This window comes from Tasmannia lanceolata, unplaced genomic scaffold (genome assembly GCF_043159265.1).
Source record: "Tasmannia lanceolata isolate RefF3 unplaced genomic scaffold, GAP_Taslan_0.1 ptg000048l, whole genome shotgun sequence".
In the NCBI taxonomy this organism is placed as follows: Eukaryota; Viridiplantae; Streptophyta; class Magnoliopsida; order Canellales; family Winteraceae; genus Tasmannia; species Tasmannia lanceolata.
The window spans coordinates 3,249,803-3,272,193 of record NW_027518725.1 but is presented as its reverse complement, the minus strand read 5'-3'; the positions used below and the strand labels follow the sequence as shown (position 1 = coordinate 3,272,193).

The window sequence follows — 22,391 nt, the reverse complement described above, 5'->3', positions numbered from 1 at the left end:
ATATGTTAATAAGTATTTCTTTCATGTTCTTAATCTGATAATTAATTCCACAAGCCCTGCAATTCCTTTGGATTGTTACATATAAGCAGATTTTTGAGACACAACCTATTTACGATGGAGCCCAATAAATTAATGGTTTGGATCTTCGAACAAGGTAGGCCCCACCATATTTTTTCTACATATGGAGGCTTAGGATCATCCTATGAAGATGATTTTTGAGGCACAACCTATTTACAATGCAGCCCAACAAATGAATGGTTTGGATCTTCGAACAACGTAGGCCCCATCGTATTTTTTCTACATACGGCCACCATATAAAAACTCCTGTCTATAGCATAATATGTGATGCATTTTATCTTATAGATCCCATAAGATGTTCAGTGATTGGATTTGGACGCACTGATCATACAAACAAACTTCCAACAAAAAAATATAAGAATATATCTGGAATAAATTTGCCGACAGTATACATACTTACAGATTAAATAAAAGAACATTTACTTTGCAACACAAATAGAAAGAAGAAACTAGTTTAGGATGATTGCTAAAAGTACTCTTCCGCCGCTATTTACCAAATTAAAGGAGGTTGCAATCATAATTCCCATTCTCTGCTCTTAATGTTTGTTCTCTTCCCATACATTATACTGCTTGCACTCGAAAAAGCCGGGCATTTTCCCTCTCTCAGCCATTTTTTCTTCGGGCTTGCTCGCCATTCTAAATACCCATTTCATCAATGTGGGCTAATTACCAGTCAACTTGGACATCAAGAATTATAGAAATAATACTTTGAAAGATGATTTGATGAACAGTGACATGTTGATGCATATAAGCAGATGTTTAGTTCTAAGCACAGTTGACTTTAAAAGAAATCTGTTTATCAGCTTCCATAGCGCATGCCAGTAATGCACCACCAGCAAAACCGAAACCCATTCACCATTCAATGCATATGCAGTTGATCCAGAATTAAAATATACTGGAAACTTAAAGTCGTTCTGAGAGAAAACTGAACACATTTGGCTTCTCATTTCTGTTGATCAAAATGCTTCCTAAATTTCTTTCTTTTCTCAGATCTTGCTTTTTGACTGTCCAAGTATAACCTCAGGATGGACATTATCTTCATTGTTGACCAATCCATTATTTCTTCTCCATTTTTTTGCAAGATAATAGAGACGGGTGCAACAAGAGGACTTCCCAGGAGGTCAACAATCCAAGTAGTGCTCTCGCCCAAGCACGCATAACTTGGGAGTTCTGATGGGATCCAGTGCATTTGTATTCGTATATTTGCAAGCTTAAACCCAGCTTGAACACTTGCAACTCTTGATATTCTAACAAATGCATGATCCAGATGAATTGAGCATGGAAACCAACAAAGTCTCCAAATGTTGAAGGATTCACAAAAGTTTGTCCTGCACAAACCTACGGAACTTTTGCATTTTCTCTGGCAAGTCTGTCTTCTTCACTACGTCTGTGAAGTTCCTGATAAACTTTCATAGAGTCCGCACTGAATTTTTCCATAGCCTCGAAAATCTGTTTCAAACCCATCTGTAAACTGCCGACATCACCAGTGTAATTCCGATGCACAATCCGTCCTGGTAAAGTTATACCACTCTGCTCAGAAACCAGAACTAAATTCTTGTTCACTGCATCCAAAGTCTTTTGCATTTTTTGCTCCTCCCTCTCCAAGGACTTGAGCCGTCTTTCCATATCTTTATCAGCCACCATTCTCTGCCGCTGCTCTGCATTATGGCGTTCCCACAATTGAAGCACAATCATGGCAAATGTTTGCATAGCTTCAAAAACTTCATTCTCTGAAATATTGTCCATTGCTTGAGCCCACTGGTAACAGATAATGAACACAGGGGGAGCACCGGCTCTACCAGGAGAAAAGGGGGCAGTTCCATCAACTGTTTCCTCTGGTTCACAATGAAGGCCCTTCAAAAGCCAACTATTCAATGCTTTGACGTAGCCCTTTTGGGCACTAATCCAACTGTAGAAGCTTAAAATCCAGTTCAGAAGCTCCATTTCTAGCTCCAAGGTAGCTTCCATATGAGCGTCATTAAGCTTTCTACTGGATGCTATAGCATCGAGATTTTTAGCTTCTGTTATCGCATGACACTGACTTCGATGGCATTCAAGCATAACTTCCCACATTTTAATCAACCTGCAAGGAAACAATTTGCATATAAGGAATGCCACAGCATACTAAAGAAAAACATCCAAGTAATTCCTGCACTACCGTCTTTTGATAATGGCACTTCACTCTTTATGGGAATTATTAATTATAGCTTTTTGGGAATTATAACAGCCTATAATATCTAATTAGGGTAGTGTAAATAAAGAGAGGAGTACCATGAAAAGGAGTGGAGATATCATCTCCCAACACTCGAGTGCAAATATTCACAAGGCTGTACAACACAGCCTGAGTGCAAACCTCAAGTATTGGCAAACAGCCTAAAGATACTAACATGTGATGTGCTTACTTCCAAGACCAAGCATTGTATGCTATGATACCCAAATATGGATATACGTACGTACATGTCCCATACCATGAGATAAGAAACAAGCAAGGTTTTAAATTTCGGTTTCGGAATGCGTTTCGGTACTCACCGAAACTGAAATTTCGAAATTTCGGACAAGATCTAATGAAATCTTTAACGCCTATTTTATCTCGTACATAATTTTGCCTGGAATTTAATTTCGGTAATTTCGGGATAATATTAAATAATTATCAAGAATCCAAATTTTTGGGTGAAATCCCTTAAATTTCGGACGAAATTTCGGGATAAGTGAAATTTCGAAATTTCAATCGAAATAAAGTAACGTTTCGGTTTCTACGCATTTCAATTTCGGTCTCGACCGAAACCCGAAATTTCGGATTTCGGTCGAAATTAAAACCTTGGAAACAAGACATGTATAAATAAAATATCATAAAACTTTGTTTTTGAATGATATTATTAAGGCCAAGAAAATATCATAAAACTTAACTAGATTTAACTTGAAAGATGAAAATAAAAGTAAATTTAAAATATAAATTTTTTAATGATAAATTTAAAACCGCATTTATAAGACTTAAATATTCAAAATTATAGTTACAAATAAGTGACACTAACAAGCAAAAGACATCACAGCTAATTTGAAGAGAGACATTTTTAAAACATTATAGTTATTTTGACCAATAGAAATATCCATGAAGCATCTGATATCCGAGTACAAAGGTGAAAATGACTCCTCCAAAGTATGACAAGCGCTACAAGCATATAGAAATCAAAGCATATGGATACCATGAAGAAGCTCCTAGAATGTACAATGAACTTATGATATTGACAGCTACAAAGGAATATGGGTTTATGATCTAATAAAACATCAAAAGAACATACCCTTGAATTAATTCATTAATCTGTGGCCACAACTCTTCATCCCTCAACTTATTTATTTTATTTGATATGGAGTTAACGACCTGTATTGCTATTCTTATATTTGTAGATAAGTCCATTATCAAAGTCCGAGTACAATCAACTTTATGAGCCTCTGCACCCTTTTCATCCAAATGCTTCAGCCTCCTGCATTTCCTTTCATGGATTATTCGCGTCTTTTCTTCTGCCTGCTCAATGCAACCGTGAAAAGTTACTAAGAATTATATATTAAATGAACTTTGGCAAGCTATGGCAAAGAATATGGCCAAGTGTAAAATACAAAACATGTTATCAACTTTACTGCGCCACAAAGAAATTACAGTCATCCGGATATAACCAACTAAAAGAAATTACATGCCATAAAAGGGTGAATCTGTAGCTATTTTAGGAAATTTTGCTGTAATGTTTAACAGATGTACCTCAAAAGAAGATCACGAAGGTACAGGTACACTTATGTACCATATTAATGGATTTCAAAAGGTTTCACATAGAGAACATCAACATGCACATCATGGTAAATCGGCAATACAGTAATAGCACAATCTTGAAGAAATTCTAAATAGAACAATGTGATGTAATCTCAATTGAGTTACAAACTTCATTTCTTTTTGGCTACTGATTTTCCCACTACCATGCTTTGATAATAAGACTAACTCGCCTTGTCTTTTATTATTTAACCAGCTGTCAAAGGCTATTACAATGTAAAGATACGGTGAGTTCGTCCCATTATCGGAACCATGGTTTTAAATTTCCCTGAAATGACCAAATTGTTTCCATCTCCATCCCCACCAATATGAAATCCACGTGAATTCCTTCCACGTCATTATTTCCCTGAAATTTAGTCTGAAATTCTCAAAATTCCCGAGATTCAACCGAAATGGTCGGAACGACAAAAATGGAAAGATGCTATGATTTGTAATTCACTTCATTTCATTAATGTATAGAATGATATTTGATAGGCAACACCATTGAACGGCACAATAATACCTCGTAACTTTTTTTTTGAATGGTAGAATTCATTAAAAAAGACCGAGATGGTCGAAGAATACATAAAAGAAATAAACAGATACAACTCGAGAGAAAACACCCTCAAGGGGGAAGATAATCAAATTTCTCCAAAGACTCCAACGCAACCCCCCTCCTAGCTTGAGAATCCGCCTCTTCATTTGCCGACCTCCTAACATGATTGAACACAACATGAGAATCTCCGATAATATCTAGTTGTGGTCCTTAGAGGGGAGACTAGTTATGGTCCTTAGAGGGGAGAATCTCCGAACTGCATAATAATACCTCGTAACTCTGTGGTATTGACATAGAGTTGTGGTCCTTAGAGGGGAGACTAGTTATTGTAGTTTCTTGTACTTCATTATATTGTACTTCTTTATTGACTTTATTGTTCAAGACGAGTGACAACACATGTCACTAGGTGTTTAATGTGATTATGCCATTATGGATGGCTTTCTTGCTTATGTGATTGTTTCTATGTATTTGTACTTATTTTGGCATTTCCCAAAGTTCCATCTTAAAATTTCATCATTTGCATATGTTTCCATACGTTTCCATGATTTTACAAGATTTTGGCCGAAATTTCCATCCAACCCGAAATGTTGCCATTTCCGTGCAGATCGAAACCGAAATTTAAAACCTTGATCAGAACATGGTAGTTCCAATAACATTAGCTTTTTTCTCCCTTTCTTGGAGCAAAAGTTATGAACCTGAGAGAGAGCCACTTCCTCCAAATTGCAAACAATATAGTACTTTTACTTTTCTAAACTCTCTTTAATTTCGCGCAAAATAGATAAAGTACTTGGCAGTTAAGTGCATCAGAAAAAGATTGAAAAATCCAAATAAATTTGAGGATAGAAGAAGCATGGATGCAAGGTAGCCACATTAAGCTAAGAGAATAGACGAGGCGTGGATGAAAGGTGTCGAAATTGCACTAAGTGGTGTTGAATGTGTGATAGACTGCCCTCTCCAATGAAGCATCTCCTAGCCTGCTATATGTGAATGCTAATTAATGCTCAAGGTGTTTGCAAGTTGCAACTGGCAATTTTCCCTTTTTTTTTTTTTTTGAAGACTTCCAAAATGCATGATTACATAGAAAATCATTTTTTGAATGATATTACATAAAAAATCATTACAAGAAAGAATTGTTGCGAAGGGCGAAAAAGGAAAGAAACTGTATGACGGCAGCATTGCTTTTTAAAAAGGCTAAATGTATTAAAAAGAGCATTTTATCTCTAAATTGCTAATTTGCAAAGTATATTCCATTTAGTAATTAAAAAATAAAATTTAGCCAAACAATTTGACTTCTTGAAAAATATTTCCAATACCATTTAACATACATTGGACATACATAAAATCAAGAGCTTTTGCTCTCTTTTTTTTTTTTTTTTTGAAAATGCTGCACTTACTATAACTCTTAAAGCGATATTATTTTGCCAAAAACTTTTGATTTGATGTTCTTATGAAAAATTCAATCTTCTTAAAATGAGGAACAAAAATCTAAAAGTGAGATTATTTTGTCCAAAAACTATTGATTCGATGTTCTTATGAAAAATTCATTTTTTTTTAAATTAGGAACATTAAGACGTAAATACTCAAGAAAAAATTATGAATTTAGAATTGCTTAAAGGACATTTTCAACAGAATTTTAGGACATACTAGTTCCTAGGAAGATTTTTTGATTTGCAAATTAGGAATTTATAGGCAAAAGTTCCCCATTAAAGCAAGAAAAGAAAAGGCCTTAATTTGAGCATGGAAATGGCTATAGAAGAATCATGGGCATAGCGAGATTGATAAAGGGTTTGTTGAGGATGACATTAAATCACCATAATTCCAACTACCCCAGACCTCTTCAAAGCATCAACGAGTTCATGAGGTTCAGAGAGGCATACCAAAATAATAATCATTGATGTCAAAATCAAGGCAATACCAAGTCTCATTCAATGTGAAAAAAAGTATTCTTATCAATGAACCATCTTTCCATAAATATATAGGAATGTTGATCGAGCAAGGGTTGGCAGTAGACAATCGAAAATCTAAGAAATGCAATAGGAGAAACAGTTATTACAAGAGGAAAAAAAAACAAAGAAAGAGTATTAATGTAATAAGGGCATAAATTGTTGCAGAAAAGTTATAGGCATTACAAGGAAACTTAAAACTAAGTATGGAAAAGCTGAAAGAAGAAAAGGCCCAAGGAGGGAATGACTTATATTTCCCAAATGAATGACCCTGGATTATCACAGTTCCAACTTTCATATGTCAACCATCTTGAAATAATTTGATCCAGACCCTGGATTAGCAAAATTCCAACTCCCAAATATGGCGTACCTTGACTTCCTCGAAAAGCTTCTTCTCCCAGATGTATAGCTTTTCCAATGTTGAAGAAAGATTCCCTGCCTTCATCCCCATACCTTCATCCAAGTCTAAAAAACGAGATCCATCTTTTTTAGTGGACGGCGACGGTTCAGCACTTTTAGAAGTAGAAGGTTGTGAAGATACCAAAGATAAAGATGGAGAGATCACATTTAGCATCCTCGAAGACACTGCACCAGAAAAAACATACATAATTCAGAATTACACCAAAGATGTTGCTGAAAAGAAATTAAAAGGTCAAATTTCAATTAAATCACATCTATGAAATTCCATTGCATTGAACAGGGCAAAAGTCATAATCCCTCACTTAAAAGGGAAGTTCTCAAGGAGGTTCTAAATACAAGTACAAAATTTTTATCCCTAAGGGAAGTTCTCTTATTTTTTGCTGTTCCTTTTATTTTTCTTGTATTTGGCTATCTCGGTCCTTTTCCTTCAATGAAATTTCTGACTATTCAGAAAAAAAAAGAAGCAATGATGATTCAAATTCACCATTCAAAAAAAAAGAAAAAAAGCAATGATGATTCAAATTCATCATTCAGAGGAAAATGATGAATCAAATTCATACCATTATGAACATTGTTCTTCCTGTGATATGGAAGCTTCCCAAACTCAAGCATCTTGGAAACCTCCTTGCCCGACTCGCTCGCTCGATCAAACTGAACCCCAATTTCTCTCACAACCTCAGAATAACCACGAGGCCCGCGAACCTCTGATCCCTCCACATTATTATCAACCAAATCCTCCTCAAATTCCACCCCCCTCTTCTCACTTTCCCCACTCGATCTCGCGCTAACTCTCCCCTCTACCTCATTATCCACCATTCTAGAGTACCCATTAACTTCTTTCCTTACTTGATGATTATAATTCTCTTCTTCGAGATCAGGAATCCCTTCCTCTTCCCTCATTTCCTTCGAATCTCGACTCGGCGTGTAGGGATTCTGATAATATCTCTCAAAAACACTCTCAAAAGGATCCCATGAAGAAGCCCTAGGCGGCGATGGTGGTGGAGGTGGAGGCTTAGAAGTCGAAGCCTCTGGTGGCAAAGAATTGGGATTACGGTTAGGGTTAGAATTAGGGTAAGAATAGGAATTGGGGTCATGTGATGGTGAGCCAAAAAAACTGTTGATTCCTCCGTAATTCGAGTAACCAGGAGGATAAGGATATGGATTTGGGTTAGGGTTAGGGTTAGAGGTGTAAGATTGAGGGTAAGAATAACCATAAGAACCTTCTTCTCCGGCGAATTGAACGGTTTTTGAATTTTCCGGCGAGGCTCGATTTTGCATGTAGTTGACGACGAAGTGAGGAGGGGAGGAGTGTAGGGTTTCGTGGTCGGAATCAGAGAGAGAAGATATGTCGGAATCGGAATGGTAATGGAGGTGAGAGCCGGAATCGGAATGGGAAAGGTGGTGAGAAGTAGGGTTTATGGAAATGGGATGGGGTTTTGTTTGAGGAGGAAGGGGGAGGAGGGGAGAGGAAGGAGTGTCGATATCAAAAAAGTGGGTTAAAGAAGCTCCGACACGGGAGAGGGAGTGGATGTACGCCACGTGGGCATCGGCGAGGAAGTAACGGTGGTGGATGGCGTTTTCGAGGTGGTGGGACCGGTCACGGCAGAGGGCGACCGCCGGTAGGTGGTCGAGTTTTGAGCCAGTGCAGCCCATGGCCAGAGAGAGAGAAAGGGTTTCACGGGAGGGGTGGCGATATCATTATGAGGGGTGGAGGAGAGTAGTGGAGAGACAGCTAAGGGAGAGGAGAGGAGGACTATTTTGTAGCAGAGAGTAAAAGAAAGAAGACGTGTATGTATTGAGTGCGAGTGACTGTACATCGTCTGACCGTAGCAAAGATCAATTTTTTTTTCACCCTTTCTCTCTCTCTAATTTCTGTTTTCTGACGTTTCTATCCTTAGCCATGCTTTGGTGGGCCCATATCTAAAATGATCTACGAATAGATTTTATTTTTATATGATGTGTGGACCGTGTGGTACTATAAACCAGTATTTTTAAAAAAATCACGGTACGGCCTACACCATAGGATGATCCAAACCGTCCATTTGGATCATCACAGCGTAAATTGGCAGTGCCCCAAAAATCTTATCTATAGGATGATGCTAACCCTCCGATCTATAGATAGAACATTATTGAAAGTTTCTATAGATCGGAGGGTTCAGATCATCCTGTGAATATGGACGGTTTGGATCATCCTATGGTGTGGGGGCCGTACCATACTCTAGAAAAAATTACTTTGTTTTTACATTGTACGGTATCGAATGGTTACGATCACATGCAGATGGAAAATTATCCTGGGGGCACGATTGTCAAACATTTTCCTGTCGCTGTTGTACATTCGCCGTGATCTAACTCGACCGACTAGGCTACGTCTCAAAATACCCAAAATACCCCTGAAGGATATTCAGACATCATTCGACAGAGGAGAATGTCATATAAGCATAAAATAACGGAAACATTCCGTCAAATACCCCCACGACTACACTGACGCTGACGTCAAGTTTCGCCCTAAAACGAGTTTTTATTTGGTGCTTTTCCGTAGATTCGGAATTAATTAAAAACCACTGTGACGGTTTGCTAGGCGATTTCGCAGAAACCCATTTCACTTTTGCAGGAGAGAACGGGCCACACTGGCTCAACATTTTGTCTTATTAAATTATTGATAGGAAGTGGCTGTTCTCTCCTGCAAAAGAGAGAGCCACAACATGGCTTTTCGCTAAATTGCCTAGCAAATCCCATGACACAGACTCACCTTTCAACAGATTTTGTCTTATTCATGAGGTGGCTGGCCTCTCATGCAATAGCTGGAATGAGAAATGTGTTTTGTAGAGGGAGTTGGTGGATTGAATTCAGTAGGAGGTGGGCAAAATATACTAAATGAAGGGAAAGTTGGTAAAATGCATCTAATATTTTTCGATTTATGTCTAAACATTTGAATAAATAGAAAATGGGGACTCCTTATTTTTGGTTGTGACATACTTTGGAACAAAATTACAAAAAGGTACCTTTAATTTAATGATTCGCAATTTTCCTTGAAAAATAAAGAACATATTCAATATTGAAAAAAAAATAAAAAAATCATGGAAAATTAGTCTACCAAATGTTGGAAAATTCATTTTGTTCAAACATCCAAACAGCCCCTATGAAACCCAATAAAATTTCTTTTGTTATTATTTATTGGTGTTTTAGAAAAGAGACCGATATCTCATTGAACGTAGAATTGGACCACAGACAAAAAAATTGTAAGGATTAATGTTCTTAGCTGTTTATTTAATGAACTTTAGCCTATTATGTGAACCACTTTGTATTTGTATCGGTCGACCGCCAAGTTTGATCTGTACAACTTTTGTGTATTTATGGGAAAAATAGCGACGTTTTATAAATCCGATTTCGGAAATAAATTAGTCGTTAAAATGGGGAAAAGAAAAGATGGTATTTTCTTTTTTAATTGCCGAGAACTGTAATAATTCCTTTTGACAGCTCTTTAAATACTAAAAAGCAAGATGCATTAGTGAAAATATCAAAACATGGTTGTGTTGATAACATTTCCCTTTCTCTATTCTTCATTTGCTCTTTCCACCATTGAAATTAAGTAAAGGCGGAATTCTTAAGAATGTGAGGTTGACATTTTTTGGGCTTTAATTCACGATTCATGGCATAACTGCATTTCAATTGTGGATATATCGGCCTCACAAGTCTATAGTTGAAAGATCACCATTAGATTGTGACCTAACGATGATCAATTGATGTCAAATCTTCTGATGAGGAGCTTGAGCCATAGTCACAAATATCTCCAGTATTTTTAACATGGGTTTTGTTAACGGGGGCACTCGTTAAGGTGCATTGGAAATGTAAATCTACATATTGTTTGAGAAAAAAGACACAGAGCCATGTAAAACTCTTAATCTCTATGAAAATTCATGATGCTATCTGTTACCCTAATTAAATTTTGACTCAGTCAATTTTTAAGCAAAGGCTCAATCCTACCTAACCTTGATGCACTCTCATATATACAGCCTACATCTACCGGGTGATGGGTCGCTTTTCAATAATTAGGTTTAGTGGGAGTGCTGTGTCTTATATGCCTTTTCCTTAAACTAATGTTATTTAAGGTTTAAGAAGATAAGTCTGAAGTCACGTCGAAAGAATTAAAGGTAGTGAGACTAAAAACTTAATTAGGGTTCCTTGCCTTTTTCATGTTTTCACAGTAAAAGTCCCTCCTATTTCACCTACTTTAGCTTAACTGTCGTGACATTTTTACATGAGTAAACTAGGGTCTACTTGTACAGTACACCCTACTTGTTGGAGTTGTTCTCCACGAGAAGATAACAAGCCTATCCAAGGATAAAATATACTGAGAACAGCCCTAATAATGGGCTTATATCGGACCCATTGTAGTTAGTGCTAAAGTATAAAAGATTAAATAACGCCATCTCCGACTCCCACAGCTTAAGCTTTTGGAGTGATTGGTTGTTTCACGGGTAGTGTAGGAATAATTATGCTTAACATCACATCAGCACCGTTCAAATTTCTTCTGATGGGTCCCATGACATGATGATAAATTGACCATTGCTCAAAATAATGTCCAATCAAATGATACAAACAATCCCTCCAATCCAACGGTTAGGATTGTCTTATCGGAGTAACTCTGGCGTATGGTCAATTGAATGTGAGGCCTAACTCACATCAATGACAAGGATTTCGACAAGCGTCACAAAGGGACTTGATTCAATATTGGGAAGTGATATATTTGCCCCTTTTCTTTACTTGGGACATCCCCTATAGTACTAGAAAGAGCTGGCCCCAAGTAAAAAAAAGGGAGAATATATCATTTCCCTTAAATATTTTATCAAATACAAGGTAATGTTATTAGGAAAAGCTAGACCTCGGCCCCACCCAAATACAAGCTAATGTTATTAGGTAAATACAAGGTAATGTTCGTTTTGGGTTTTGAAAATTGATTTTGAGTTCAAAATTGATTATTGGACTCCAAATTGTGTTTAATTTTGAGTTCAAACTTGAACTCAAAATCATTCTCAAGATCCAAAGTGAACAGACCCTAAGGAGTCTCTCAGACCTGATTGTTTTCGATTTTGAAAATTGATTTGGAGTCCAAAACTGATTATTGGACTCAAAATTACTGCGAGGCCCTGTTTTGGATTTCGACAATCGATTGTGTCTAATAGTCAGGCGAGATTATGCCAACCAATTGTGAGTCCAAAACCAATTACTGGACTCAAAATTAAACCTAAATTCAAGTCAAATAATTGGTTTTCGACTCACAATCGGTGGGCATAATCTCAAAAGAACAGGGCTTCAGTTTTGGACTCACAATCGGTTCTTGAAATCCAATATAAACAAGGCCTTAATTTTGAGTAAAGGGTCTGGCCCCAAATGGAGCATGCCGAGATGAACTATTAAAGACAACTTAAAGGACGCCATTTTCATCATACTTGATCAAAGGTCTAAAATCAGGTCTAAAATCATTGGATGAGGGAAGGACTATTTGTGGGCCCAATCATCGTACAAGTGGCAGTGGATCCTTCCGAAATATTACGAGTACAATTATTTTCATTGTTTCTCAATCTCAATCATTCACAATGGTACATTTTTTTGAACTTATGGTGGGCCCACTGCTTTTGCCGAGCCCACTTAATCTCTTCTTTTCTTCTCTCAATAAGGAAAATGATATATTCACTACCTATTCTTCCCAGGCCACCCCCTTTTGTGTAAAAGAGTAGCCATAAATACACTAGAGGGGGCTGGACCTTGTGAGAAATGGCTTCCCTTCAATGGAAGCTGATTATAAGAGAATCGAATGTCACTCTCTCCATTTGCATTATTGTCTCGTGAAAGACAAACCTCTGTAATATATAGGTATGGTGGCCCATCTCTGCCAAGTACTGGTAATTTATATTGGCCAGCTTTTCTTCCACGGGACACCCCCTCTAGTGTATCTATGACTACTCTTTTACGCCTCTTTTATTTGTCCTTTTCTTCAAATTGAACAAAATGAATTTAAAATGTAGTCATGTTTAGAAAAAGACAAAAAAAAAAAAGAGTGGAAATATCATTTTCATAAACAAAGTAGTTTTATGTAAAAGACCGACAAAAGCAAATGGTAATGGAAATACTTTTAAGAAAAGACAAAGAAGAGGTGAAAACACTACTTTGATAATTTGATTAATTTCCCTATTGTCAAAGAAAAATTACAAACCTAGAGTATGGATATTTTCTCATGGTTTTTCCCCTACATCCAAACACCCCATGAATTCTTTCCTCATGGGCTAACGTGTGTCAATTCAGCACGAGTTTTGCACTTGATTGGGTGGATAGTTTACCAGAAGGTCACTTCGATTCTCCCTCCATCAAGTGGGTGGCGTGTTTATCTTGTGTGACAACATTATAGAGCAAGTGACTCTTTGAGACGAGCAGCCGTGTGACAACACTCTAGAGAAAGCGCCGCTGGCGCTTTTGTCTAACATGCTATTGTCTCAATCATGGTTTTAAATTTCGTCCGAAATCGAAATATTTTGGGATGAAATTTTAGATTTCCACTGAGAGCGAAACGAAATTCGCATTAAATCGTTTTTTACAGGATTTTGCTGAAATTATGAAAATTTGCTGAACTTCCACCGAAATTTTAGAGAGACCGAAAATTTCCCATGATATTTACAAGATTTTGGCAGAAATTTCCATTGAAACCGAAATATTTTGATTTCTATTGTGGTCGAAATTTAAAACCTTGGTCTCAATGCCCTTGTGAGTTTTTGTTCTTATCAATGCTTGCATGGGCTTCGAGCCCAGTGCCCTAGCAGTCAAGATAGTCTGATTGGACAATTTTTCTCAACTAAAGAAGAAGAAAGCATGGGGACCACACATGTGGCCATAATACAACTAGCTTTGGTGCATGAATCTGTCAATGTGCACCCCACCAAAGTGTATCAAGTCATTTCTGCCAAGTAAAAGCACATACCATTACAACTTTCAAAAGATGGGATGAGTGTCAAACATGGCCAACATGATCATATCCAACCTTGGAAAGCACGTGCCACACATTTTCATGTTTGATTTTGTAACTTCTTACCAAAAGGGATAGTAAGAGCTTTAAATATGCTCGAATCTATATAGTACCTGATATCCATTGTACTTTATTATAACCTTCTAAGTTCTAACACAGAAAAAGAACACTCTTTCACAGTGAAAAATGAAACGTGTCTTGTTCTGAATAACCTGTAAACAAATTAATGCTCCTCAGGAGCGACAAGATGTTACAAAAAGGGGCAAAATCAAGTTGGGAACTTCTTTTTACATTGAGATAGGATGTGAATGGTCTGTTAGTACCTGCCCCTTTGAAAACTAAAACTAAGATTGAATTAAAGAGAAGTGGATAAAGTGTGTCACCCACACCATGGAAGATGTGTCTGCTATCAGTAATCTTCTTTGTGTGTAGTTTGTGTGTAAGATTACATTCTAAAATCAAGAATAATAATTAAAACTCTTGCAATAGTGCCGAGAAGTATTTAAATTAAAACACATATATAGTTCCCAAAACATACCATTATTCTAATTGTAAATGATACTTCTCCAAAAATTACATATAAAGGACCCTCTAAACACTAACAAGTGTACCTTCTTGTTGCACTTTCTTAAAGCAAGTGACCATAGCCTTGGCCAATAGTTTTATTTTTAAGATAAAAAATACATAAGATAAGGACCCTTATACTAAGGGAAATCAATTGGGTACACTGGCCCTTTATTTGGATAAAATAGCCCAAAATTATTCTCAATCCCTTCTGGTTTTTTCAAGTTCTCATTGAAGATAGCAAACACACAAGTCTCTATAACCTTCCCAGGTCCCTTAGGAGTCCCTTCCGATTGCGCCACGTGTCGGATCAGATTCGAATTGTACGTCCGAGCATTCTCGATAGTCGCGGCGGTCCCACCATCCGACGGCCAACCGCTCTCCGAAACAACAATCTCCACATTGGACCCACCCACCTTCTCTAGCGCGGAGTAACAAGCATCAACCATACCATCAAAAAGGTTTTGATATTGGAATTGGCCATCAGTTACTACAGTTGCTTGTGAAGTGAACAAGGCGTAGGAAATTAAGATGTCATTAGGATTATAAATGTAACTAAAGTAAGGGTACACATTGATCAAGAGTGGTGCACCATTGGTGATTATAAATTGAACAATTGGCTCTAAGTAGGGGCGCGATTCATTGGTAAAAGTCCCTTGGGAGGGAATGTGGTAGGAGTTTCCTAGGACCCTGAGGAGATGGATGTGGACACCTTGATTTGGTCTTGTAGAGTGGATGATACAATTGCATTGTAAATGTTTCGCATGGCACCAAGTACATATTCACATGGGTGAAAACAAGAGGAATTCCAGGAGGTCAACAATCCCAGTACTACTCTCGCCCAAGCACAATTAACTTGGGAGTTCTGATGGGATCCCATGCATTTGTGTTGGTATGATTGCAAGCTTAAACCCAGCTTGAACACTTGCAACTCTTGATATTCTAGCAAATGCATGATCCAGATGAATTGAGCATGGAAACCAACAAAGTCTCCAAATGTTGAAGGATTCACAAAAGTTCTTCCTGCACAAACCTACGGAACTTTTGCATTTTCTCTGGAAAGTCTGTCTTCTTCACTACGTCTGTGAAGTTCCTGGTAAACTTTCATAGAGTCCGCACTGAATTTTTCCATAGCCTCGAAAATCTGTTTCAAACCCATTTGTAAACTGCCGGCATCACCTGCGTAATTCCGATGCACAATCCGTCCTGGTAAAGTAATGCGGGTGCTTAAGAGGGAAGAAGAAGAAAAATAGAAATTAAGAACACAACAAGAGAAGAAGAAGAAAATGGGAGCAATGCTCAACCCAATTGATATTCCATCAATTACATAAGTTTCTCAACATCCAAAATCCCCTCTAAAGATGGTTTCTAAATCTTAAATAAAAGAAAACCAAAGCAAATTCGGTCAAGCTCCTCCACTAGCTAGCTTAGGGACTAACATAACATTAATTGCATTGGAACTCACTAACTTTGACTGTTTTGGGAACTCACAGACACAGTCCACTAAAACTGTCATAACTTTCTACCCTCTTGTCCAATTTTCGAGCACAAATACTTGTTGGAAAGATATCAAAGAGACCTACAACTTTGTAGTTTACCACTTTCCATAATTCTTCCATTTAGAAGCTCAAAAATCAGGTTCCAAACGGGCCAGCAACATTAATGAGGGAGTGCACCTTGGAACTCCACCAAAACCACCTAGGCATGACATGGCTGCCATGTTGGCACTGCATCATTATCTCCGGGTGAGAAAGAACTCGCCCACGAGTTCTCATCAAGCTCTCCATGATAATAAGTTGTCAAGTCTTTATCATTGAAGTTGAGTGAGTATTGATATTTGGAGGGAGCTCAACCTTGAATGCATTATCCCCAATTTTCTTAAGCACTTGAAAAGGGGCTTCCACACGATCTTGAAATTTGCTAAACTTCTTTGGTTCAAGAAAACTCGCCCTTGAACCTTGAAGTATCGAAGAATGATCATTAATTGAAACTTCCCAAGATCAAACTCCGCTTCATAATCTCTATGAAGAAGTGATAATTTGTCTAGATTTTGAACATGTTTGAATATATATATATATATATCAACTGTGAGCTTCAATGTAGGATCGAATAAAAATGGATCGATGTAATTGGATGAAAAAATCGATGTAATATTTTTCCATTCACCCATCACTTCAATATCCATCGGTTTACCTAATATGCAAATGGATCCAATTTCTTTGGTGATGAATTCATTGAATTGCCGTTGAAGTTCCTCGTACTCCTCGTTAGTTTCAACAACAAGTATAGCATTGAATTTACCATTATCATTGGTCTCTTGATCAAATTCCTTCTTGGAAATAAAAAAGTTACTCTCATATCCTTTCTTGAACCATGCAATCCGATACGGCTTTGGATATTGTTCAGTTTTGAGCTTGTGCTTGTTCACCATTTTATGAGATACGATGTTCTCACAACTCCCATCATCGATCACAATGGAGCAAACCTTGTCATGAGATTCGCATTGAGTCTTGAAAATATCGGAACGAAGCCAATCATCATCGGATTCAACCTTTGGTGTAGCAAGTGCTCTTTGGATCACCAAACTTTCTCCTTCTTTGGGTTCGATTTCTTCATTTTGTATGCCATCTTCCTCATCATATATGGGTTGATTTGAATAGTCAATAAGATCCTCATCATATATTGGCTGATTTGAATCATCAACAAAATTATCATCATTTTCTTCATCACCGAAGGCAACTAATTGCCTCCTTGGACAATCTTTGAAACGATGGCCAACTTGACCACACTTGAAACAAGCATTTGAATTGTTGGGACGATTGGACTGATTTTCAACTTGATGTGTGGGGGCTGATTTTGTAGAATTTTTGTTGAAATATTCGGACCTTGACTTTGTACCTCCACCATGTGAACATTCACCTTCGGAAGAAGGATAGAGACTACGAACATCCACATATTTTTTAGCACCACGACGAGAAAGCTTAGCCTCCACCTTCAAGGCTAGTTGATAAGCATCATTGACGCTCAATGATCGATGCATTTCCACCTCATCACGAATGGAAAACTTCAAACCATTAACATACCTTGCCATAAGTTGATCTTCACACTCTTAAATATCATTACGAGCCATGAGTTTGTAGAATTTTTCGGTGTAGTCCAACACACTCTTGGATTCTTGGCGTAGGTTGTTGAATAGAGAAAAGATAATTTGGGAAAAATCCAACGGAAGAAATTTCTCCTTAAGCCTTGAATTCATTTTCTCCTAAGAAGAGATCTTACGCTTTCCTTTGCTGATTCTCATCTCTTGAACCTTATCCCACCATGTTGAAGCATAGCCACGAAGTCTTGTAGCCACAAGCTTCACACGTTGGCTTTCGGGTGTCTCCTTGTAATAAAAAAACTTCTCAATGACACTAAGCCATTCAAGAAACTCTTCGGGTTGTAGACGACCATGGAACTCCGGCAAGTCAATCTTGACGGTGTCGAAATCACGATAGAACCTTCCCAACCTAGCATCTTCACGAGTATTAGCGAAGGGATTCACATCGGATTCATCACTAGAACCTCCACGGCTTGATCTACCACGCTCACTACGAGCCTCTTGGCGTTCAAGTCGCATGGTAAGTTGCTCAACTTGTCTTCGAAGTGCTTGAAGTTCATCATCTCTTTCATCACTCACATCTTCCATCATTTGGTTACTATGCCTTCCTCTACCTCTTCGTGCCGCCATGAAAATCAAATCGAAGCTAGCCTAAGAGAGTAACGTTGGCTCTGATACCAGATAATGCGGGTGCTTAAGAGGGAAGAAGAAGAAAAATATAAATCAAGAATACAACAAGAGAAGAAGAAGAAAATGGGAGCAATGCTCAACCCAATTGATATTCCATCAATTACATAAGTTTCTCAACATCCAAAATCCCCTCTAAAGATGGTTTCTAACTCTTAAATAAAAGAAAACCAAAGCAAATTCGTTCAAGCTCCTCCACTAGCTAGCTTAGGGACTAACATAACATTAATTGCATTGGAACTCACTAACTTTGACTGTTTTGGGAACTCACAGACACAGTCCACCAAAACTGCCATAACTTTCTACCCTCTTGTCCAATTTTCGAGCACAAATACTTGTTGAAAGATATCAAAGAGACCTACAACTTTGTAGTTTACCACTTTCCATAATTCTTCCATTTAGAAGCTCAAAAATCAGGTTCCAAACGGGCCAGCAATATTAATGAGGGAGTGCACCTTGGAACTCCACCAAAACCACCTAGGCATGACATGACTGTCATGTTGGCACTGCATCATAAAGTTATACCACTCTGCCCAGAAACCAGAACTAAATTCTTGTTCACTGCATCCAAAGTTTTTTGCATTTTTTGCTCCTCCCTCTCCAAGGACTTGAGCCGTCTTTCCATATGTTTATCAGCCACCATTCTCGCCCGCTGCTCTGCATTATGGCGTTCCCACAATTGAAGCACAATCATGGCAAATGCTTGCATAGCTTCAAAAACTTCATTCTCTGAAATATTGTCCATCGCTTGAGCCCACTGGTAACAGATAATGAACACAAGGGGAGCACCGGCTCTACCAGGAGAAAAGGGGGCAGTTCCATCAACTGTTTCCTCTGGTTCACAATGAAGGCCCTTTAAAAGCCAACTATTCAATGCTTTGACGTAGCCCTTTTCGGCACTAATCCAACTGTAGAAGCTTAAAACATCCAAGTAATGCCCCAGCATACTAACGAAAAACATCCAAGTAATTCCTGCACTACCAATAATGGCACTTCACTCTTTATGGGAATTATTAATTATAGCTTTTTGGGAAGAGGAGTGCCATGAAAAGGAGTGGAGATATCATCTCCCAACACTAAGTGCAAATATTCACAAGGCTGTACAACACAGCCTGAGTGCAAACCTCAAGTATTGGCAAACAGCCTAAAGATACTCTAACATGTGATGTGCTTACTTCCAAGACCAAGCATTGTATGCTATGATACCCAAATATGGATATATGCACGTACATGTCGTATACCATGAGATAAGAAACAAGCAAGGTTTTAAATTTCGGTTTCGGAATGCGTTTCGGTACTCACCGAAACTAAAATTTCGAAATTTTGGACGAAATCTAATGAAATCTTTTAACGCCTATTTTATCTCGTACATAATTTCGCCTGGAATTTAATTTTGGCCAAAATTTCTGTAATTTCAGGATAATATTAAATAATTATCAAGAATCCAGATTTTTGGGTGAAATCCCTTAAATTTCAGACGAAATTTCGGGATAAGCGAAATTTTGAAATAAAGTAACGTCTCGGTTTCTACGAATTTCAATTTTGGTCAAAATTAAAACCTTGGAAACAAGACATGTATAAATAAAGGGAAATGATATCTGCGCCAAGTGTTTCAATAAACATGCGCTCCACTTGTTTGTCGTGTAGTATTTAAAGGGTTTAAAGAGCTTTTTGAGAACCGTAATATCCTCTGAAATCCCTTTAAATACTGCACGACAAACAAGTGGAGCGCTTGTTTATTGAAACACATTGGCGCAGATATCATTTTCCATAAATAAAATATCATAAAACTTTGTTTCTGAATGATATTATTAAGGCCAAGAAAATATCATAAAACTTAACTAGATTTAACTTGAAAGATGAAACTAAAAGTAAATTTAAAATAGCATTTTTTTAATGATAAATTTAAAACCGCATTTATGAGACTTAAATATTAAAAATTATAGTTACAAATAAGTGACACTACCAAGCAAAAGACATCACAGCTAATTTGAAGAGAGACATTTTTAAAACATTATAGTTATTTTGACCAATAGAAATATCCATGAAGCATGATCTGATATCCGAGTACGAAGGCGAAAATGACTCCTCCAAAGTATGACAAGCGCTACAAGCATATAGAAATCAAAGCATATGGGTATTCTTATTTTTGTAGATAAGTCCATTATCAAAGTTCGAGTACAATCAACTTTATGAGCCTCTGCACCCTTTTCATCCAAATGCTTCAGCCTCCTGCATTTCCTTTCATGCATTATTCGCGTCTTTTCTTCTGCCTGCTCAATGCAACCGTGAAAAGTTACCAAGTATTATATATTAAATGAACTTTGGCAAGCTGTGGCAAAGAATATGGCTAAGTGTAAAATACAAAACATGTTATCAACTTTACTGCGCCACAAAGAAATTACAGTCATCCTGATATAACCAACTAAAAGAAATTACATGCCGTACAAGGGTGAATCTGTAGCTATTTTAGGAAATTTTGCTGTATGTTTAACAGATGTACCTCAAAAGAAGATCATGAAGGTACAGGTACACTTATGTACCATATTAATGGATTTCAAAAGGTTTCATTAATATGGTACATAAGTGTAATCTTGAAGAAATTCTAAATAGAACAATGTGATGTAATCTAAATTGAGTTACAAACTTCATTTCTTTTTGGCTACTGATTTTCCCACTACAATGTTTTGATAATAAGACTAACTCGCCTTGTCTTTTATTATTTAACCAGCTGTCAAAGGCTATTACAATGTAAAGATACGGTGAGTTCGTCCCATTATCGGAACCATGGTTTTAAATTTCCCCGAAATGACTGAATTGTTTCCATCTTCATCCCCCCCCAATATGTAATCCACGTGAATTCCTTCCACGTCATTATTTCCCTGAAATTTAGTCTGAAATTCTCGAAATTCCCGAGATTCGACCGAAATGGTCGGAACGACAAAAATGGAAAGATGTTAGGATTTGCAATTCATTTCATTTCATTAATGTATAAAATAATATTTGATAGGCAACACCATTGAACTGCACAATAATACCTCGTAACTCTGTGGTATTGACATAGGGTTGTGGTCCTTAGAGGGGAGACTAGTTATTGTAGTTTCTTGTACTTCTTTATTGACTTTATTGTTCAAGACGAGTGACAACACATGTCACTAGGTGTTTAATGTGATTATGCCATTATGGATGGCCTTCTTGCTTATGTGATTGTTTCTATGTATTTGTACTTATTTTGGCATTTCCCAAAATTTCATCTTAAAATTTCATCATTTGCATACGTTTCCATACGTTTCCATGATTTTACAAGATTTTGGCCGAAATTTCCATCGAACCCGAATTGTTTCCATTTCCGTGCAGATCGAAACCGAAATTTAAAACCTTGATCCAAAGCCTCACACCTCTGGAGCGTAGGGCATCACACCTTAGGTTGATTGAGCATTACACCACAATGAAAGAAGAAGGAATTCCTTTCAATGCAAAAAGTTAATCAATATGAAAAGAAAGGAAGCTAAAAGGTTCTCAAAACCCTGAACAAAAACACTTTGGACTAGAATATCATTCAGTAAGCCCATGAAAATAAAAAACCCAAATCCCCCGTTTCTTGTGTGGAAATAAACAGTCCCCCTCTCCCATCTCCCTTGTTAAAATTGAGGGAGTGGGTAGGCCCTCCCTTTAACTTAATCACTCAAGTGACTTCATGTCATACTTTCAAAATACCCGGCATTTAAAAATCTCTCCGGTCTGATGCATATGATAACCATGTCACCTTGAAACTCAATGGACCTGCTATGCAAATCAACTTGTGCTTTGTTGGATTATTTGCTAAGGCGATCTTCCTCTGAACCTCTTCATGTAGCTCGTGCATAAGCCTTAGTGAATCTTTCAACTTCCACATTACTAGATTCACGGGCTTCTTTCCTTTGTTTTTTTGATTGAGGAACAGTGACTTAATTAATATCCAAAGATAAGTACAAATGATTCCTTTAATTAGATGATCATTAACCCGTAATTCCTTTGCAAGATAAATAACAAATGATCCACGGGCTTCTTCGATTGCATTCCAGAACAAACCGTCAAACAGACCTTTTTCGGTTGTATTGTTGACGAAACTATTAGAAGCAAACTCATCCATGTGTAACACATTGTCCCATCATTTTATATTATCTTCAACTAAATATCTCAATAAATTGCCAATTCTTTGATTAACAATTTAAGTCTGCCCATCT

General features: G+C 37.4%; 1 protein-coding gene and 1 pseudogene across 1 annotated transcript; both read right to left on the bottom strand.

Moving 5' to 3' along the window:
- Positions 1-417: 417 nt before the first annotated feature.
- On the bottom strand, positions 418-8,557 carry LOC143864162 (protein ALTERED PHOSPHATE STARVATION RESPONSE 1-like). The gene is made up of 4 exons (XM_077375033.1): positions 7,357-8,557; positions 6,747-6,961; positions 3,378-3,601; positions 418-2,161 (listed from the first exon to the last, which is right to left on the bottom strand). Exons 1-4 carry the CDS (start codon positions 8,447-8,449, stop codon positions 1,417-1,419), a joined length of 2,277 nt encoding a protein of 758 aa, XP_077231148.1. The 5' UTR covers positions 8,450-8,557; the 3' UTR covers positions 418-1,416.
- Positions 8,558-15,166: 6,609 nt separating this feature from the next.
- LOC143864488 (5S ribosomal RNA) lies at positions 15,167-15,284 on the bottom strand (annotated as a pseudogene).
- Positions 15,285-22,391: the final 7,107 nt, after the last annotated feature.

Excerpts from the sequence above, each read along its gene's own strand:
- LOC143864162 (XM_077375033.1), bottom strand. The coding sequence starts at position 8,449 with ATGGGCTGCACTGGCTCAAAACTCGACCACCTACCGGCGGTCGCCCTC. Across the intron at positions 3,602-6,746 it reads AGCTTTTCGAGGAAGTCAAG|GCAGAAGAAAAGACGCGAAT; the intron begins GTACGCCATATT and ends TGCATTGAGCAG. Across the intron at positions 2,162-3,377 it reads ATTAATGAATTAATTCAAGG|GTTGATTAAAATGTGGGAAG; the intron begins GTATGTTCTTTT and ends GTTTCCTTGCAG.